The 5,020-nt window shown below is 56.3% G+C and overlaps 1 protein-coding gene across 1 annotated transcript in view; it reads right to left on the minus strand.

Annotated features, from left to right (window-relative positions):
- The window catches only part of LOC102032406 (nucleotide exchange factor SIL1), a gene marked incomplete at its 5' end in the record, with an annotated part of 39,993 nt that overhangs the window by 2,881 nt on the left and 32,092 nt on the right, over positions 1 to 5,020 (minus strand). Inside the window, one exon of the mRNA XM_005428633.3 lies at positions 1,409 to 1,505. Coding sequence (XP_005428690.1) covers positions 1,409 to 1,505 — 97 coding nt within the window. The remainder of the gene's footprint in view (positions 1 to 1,408; positions 1,506 to 5,020) is intronic.

Below are 5,020 nucleotides of genomic sequence, written 5' to 3' on the forward strand. Positions count from 1 at the left end.
GCGCTGCTCGCCGCGGCCTGCCCCGCTCCCCACACGGGGCCGGGCCGCGCCCGCTCCGCACGGACAGATCCGAGCTGACAGCCGCGTCTTCCCCGCTCCCGTTTGTTTCTATTTTCCATTTTCCGCGTTGCTGCTGGTGAATTTGAGATGCTGCTGTCTCCCTTTTGAATCGTAGGCCAGAGGACGGCGGAGGGAAGGAATGCACTTTTGGCCTCGCTGCCGTGCAGGGCTGCGAGCACCGGGGCGGAAAAACCGTCGGAGCGGGAGCCCGGGGCTGCTGCCCTGTGCAGGAACGGGCTGGGCCACCAGCCTGGCCTTGGGATCCACTCTGGAGACACGGGACACTGCACACAGCACAGGAACTGGGAATTAAAACCTCTGCCCTCCTGGAAAAGAGGGTTCAACCCTTGGAGGGTCTTGTACAGCTGTGTGTGAATGTGGACAATACTGGGCCCACGCCCCTCATTTCTGCAGGGGCTGCCAGCACGATCACTCAGGTTCACTGGAAAGAACTATTCTGGTTCACAGCAGAGCTGTGAGAGCCCCTGCAGCCCAGCCATCCCTCCCCACCCCAAAAGGAGCTCTGGGTTGAGCCACGGGCACTTCTGGGAGGAGTTTCTGGGCATGGAGCATCCCATGGGATCTCCTCACATCTGTGGCCAAATGCAACGGGGTTCCACAGCTTTCTCCTGTGCCTTTCACTTGCTGGAAAACTCTTACCAGGGTTAAAGGAGAACATATTTTAGGGAGCTCATTACAGGTGAATGGAAGAGCCAGTGGTCTCCCCACCCTGCTGGACCCCTCATGCAGGAGGTCCCTGTGGAAAACAGGGCTGGGGTTTGGGAGCAGCCAGGTAGTGTTACAGAGGTGGCATCACACACTAAAGTGAGGGTAATGGGATCTCATGCTCCAGGGAATACAGCAGGGAGGGAGGGAGGGGGCGAGGAAGCCCCCAGCCCGATGGACAGCACTGCACATTTGGCTTGGGGCTCTTGGTGCTGCTCCTTGCTCCAAAGCCTCTGCCAAAGGCAGGACACAGGGCTGGCTGCAGCAATTAGCTCCTCAGTGTCAGCTCCTGTGTTTGTCAGCCTGTGATGGCTGTGCTGCTGTGGGGAGCCTGGGCTGTGCCCCCCAGGAGCTGTGGCACTGTGCTGTCCCCACAGGCTGGCAGAGCCACTGTGAGTACTACTGCTGGCACTGGAGGGACACCCACAGAGCCAGGGGAGTGCAGGCTCCACCAGTGCTGCTGGGGTGGTTTGGTAGCCAGGGCCCTCCTTCTGCACCCCCGGGAGTGAAGCCCACCCATGTGGTGTCCCACACTGTCCAGATGTCCCTGATGTCCTGAGGGTGTTTACACGGAGCACAGCACAATCCCAGCTTTGCCCAGAGGTGCAGCCCCACTCCTCACCTTCTTCCTGACAGCCAGGGGCTGTTCTGTGGCCAGGATAACCAGGAGCTTCTGCAGGGCACCCCCCTCGATGGCTTCAATCTGCACTTTGGGGTTGCTGCAGGAATGAAAGCAAAAGGCAGGTCACCAAGAGAGTGGGGCACAGCAAGGTGGGAGACACCCTGATCTGGCTTGTGCCAGCACTCGGGTGGCAGCAGGAGCAGGGCAGGGCCTGTCCCCTGTGCTGGCACTGCTGGGGCACCTCGAGGGCTGTGTCCTGTTCTGGGCCCTCATGGCCAGAGAGCCCTGGAGGGGCTGGAGCGTGTCCAGGGCAGGGAACGGAGCTGGGAAGGGGCTGGAGCCCCAGGAGAGGCTGAGGGAGCTGGGAAGGGGCTCAGCCTGGAGCAAAGGAGGCTCAGGGGGCCCTTGTGGCTCTGCACAGCTCCTGCCAGGAGGGGACAGCCGGGGGGGTCGGGCTGTGCTCCAGGGAACAGGGACAGGAGCAGAGGGAACGGCCTCAGGCTGGGCCAGGGGAGGCTCAGGGTAAATATTGGGGAAATTCCTTCCTGGAATTTGTTGTCCAGCCCTGGCACAACTGCCCAGGGAAGTAGGCATGGTTTGGACTCGATGCTCTGGGACGGATTTTCAAACTTCAATGGTTCTATTTAATTATATTCCCACCTCACAGTGGACGTGAACAAGGGTCAATCCAGCCTGATCCCAAAACAAAATCCCCCAGCTCCCACCAACGCTGGCTCATGGTTATGGAGAAGGTACAAATCGTGCAGCCACCTCAAACACACCTGAAATTAAGGCAGCAGGGGTGGGGAGGGCACACTGGGTCACCTGGGCCTTCCCACCATACCCCCATCCCACCTGGCTTCCCCTGGCAAGGATCCCTCCCCTGTGGCTCCCTGGTTCCATGAATCCTCTCACTCCACATGACATCCACTCCTGAAGAGCCTTTGTATTCCAGTTCCTGCTTCCCCCTCTCCTCGCTTGCTGCCAGCGTGCTGATCACCCACACACCTCTCACAGCAAGAGCTCCTCTCCAAGGACTACTGTGGATAAATCCACCCTCTGCCTGCCAGGACAGGCTGAAACCTCAGGTCAGGATGTCAGCAGCTGCCCAGGGACAGACAGACACACAGACAGACCATTTCTCCCATCCACGCTGACACATTGCAAGCCCACTTCCAATGCATCTTGGAAGGTGGTGGAGCCATCAGACGCTGCAGGCTCCCTCCTTGGCAGGGCTTTCACAGTCAGGGCACAGTGTGCCAGCTGTCTGATCCCTGATCCCGGAGCTCTCCCACTCCAGGAGCAGCTCCACTCTTGAGCCTTTGCTGGCTCTGAAGCAGCAATTGCACCGTGCCAGACAGAGGTCATGGCCCTGCTACAGCACCCACTGCTCCCAGGAGCTGCTGCAGCAGCCACGGCCCAGCCCCTCCAGGAAATAAGAGACACAGAGGCAGGCAGGGTCATAAAGAAACAAAACCAGAGACAAATGGAGCTGGGCAAGGAGTAGCTTGGAGTTAAAACCATTGCTCAGAGCAAATCTGGTGTAGGACTTCCCAGCTGGCAATACCAGGCTCACCCCAGAGCAGGAAAAGGACATTTGTTGAAAGCCACCCTTGATTTCTCCTTCCTCACCCGCTTGCTGCAGCAGACATCCAGGCACAGCCATGGCACAGGCACCCTGCCAAGGTGGGGACATCTGTGACCCTGCCCAGACAGGGCAGGAGGGAGAAAGAACAAACCCAGGAGCTCCAGGATCCTCCTGCACATGAGATTTTCACAGCACAATTCTCAGGCCCCCATGTACCAGCTCTGCAGCATCCCTGGAAGCAAACCAGCTTCTGCAGTGCCTGGGTCAGGTGGGACCTGACACATCCACCATGAGGAGCCCATCCCCAACCTCCCCATGCCAGGAGGTGCAGAAGAGTCTCCTCCTGCAAAAGCAGGATGCAATTTTCCACCCCAATATGTTGTGCAATGCATCAATGGCATTTCTGAATGGGCTGGGGACTGATTTGGGGAGTCAAGAGAGGCAAACAGCAAAAGCCCTAAAACTTCACCTGTCCCCAGGCCACTCCTGGGCCCAAGGCCCAGCTCACAACTGGGGCTCTCATTCATCTCCAGCCAAACCTGCAGCCACAGCCATGGCCCCAACAGCATGTGGTCCAAAAACCTGATCCCATTTCACGTGCAAGTCCCTCTGGGCAATGGAGACTAGAGCAAGTGCAGAAGCAGCTTGCAGGAAGGCACTTTGCTGAGTAGAAGTGCACTGAAAGGAAGGCACTTTGCTGAGTAGAAGTGCACTGAAAGGACAATCCCCTGCTGGAGACCTCCTGGTGCCATTCAAGGAGAAGAGCACATTTGGGATATCCAAGCTCTTTTGTCACATCTGTTTAAAATAAATAATAAAAACCCTTACAGCAAGAGACACAACCGAGAAATTGGTATGCCTTTAATACTTGGCTGGTCACCTGGAGGATTTGATCTAATTAAAATCTCTGAACCATGGAGCTTTTGCCAAGGAGCAGCTCGGGAGGTGAGGGAGCCTTCCTGGCTGGTGGGTGTGCCGCTCGTTTCTCAATGCTCCTGTTGCTCTGTGTCTGCTATCAATGATCCTGGCTTCAAGCTAACAAAAAAGCTTGTTTGAAGGTTTGGAAAACTCAGCAGAGATCTGTACAAATTACACTGTCAAGCCCAGGGAAAAGCAGCCTGAACAAAATAAACACAATGAGACAGACTGTGGAGCGCTCGCATGGGAAATTCAGCCATGCTAATCTGTTAATGGGGACAGGATGGTGGCATCTGCAACAAAATTCACTGAAACAGGAGTCTGAGGCTGGGACAGGGCTGGGCCAGCCTATAGTGACATCCCCTAATGCTGCAGTGATGGCACAGGTTTGGGTGTGCTGCACTGAGGAGATTAACCAGCCCCCATCCCAGGGGAGGAACAGCCACAGGCTGCAGGGACTCAACACAAACCCCATGCAGCTTCCCAGAAGAGACTCCTGTGTGCTGAACAGCTCCAGTTTGCCCTGGGGGCCCCAGCCTGGCTGTGGGGTCACAGCACATCCCCTCTAGATGTGGCCCTTGCTGCACATCTGAGCTCCTTGTGCCTCCCAGCCACGCTGCCCACATTCTGTGCATTTTCACTGGCAACTCCTGGCATGGAAGCAGTTTCCACTTTGCAGACGAAGGGGTTTTTCAAGAGTACTCTCTGCTAAGAGACACCCTTGTTCCAATCCTCCTAGGATGACCCCAAGTGCACAAATTTAGGAGAGACTTCTCAAAGTTTTTGCAGACTGCACATGCGATGGGTGTGGGAAGACTGAAAAGCAGCAACACAGCCCTGAGGCGACAGCAGCTCTGGAGTTAGGTGGGAACTTACAATAAGGCAGCAAAATTAGATTTAAATTAAAAAAAAAGAAAGCAAGCCAAGTGGTGCAGAGGGACCTGGAGACTTGGAGGCACAGAGCAGGGCAGGCAGGCAAATGCCCTCATCTCTACTGCTCTGACAAGGACACACAGAGAATATTTATTTCATGGCCTGCTTGTTGCAGAAACTGCATGAGACCTTGGGAAAGAATTGGTGACCTCCTCTCCTGGGCATCCTGCTGA

This window comes from Geospiza fortis, unplaced genomic scaffold (genome assembly GCF_000277835.1).
Source record: "Geospiza fortis unplaced genomic scaffold, GeoFor_1.0 scaffold608, whole genome shotgun sequence".
In the NCBI taxonomy this organism is placed as follows: domain Eukaryota; kingdom Metazoa; phylum Chordata; class Aves; order Passeriformes; family Thraupidae; genus Geospiza; species Geospiza fortis.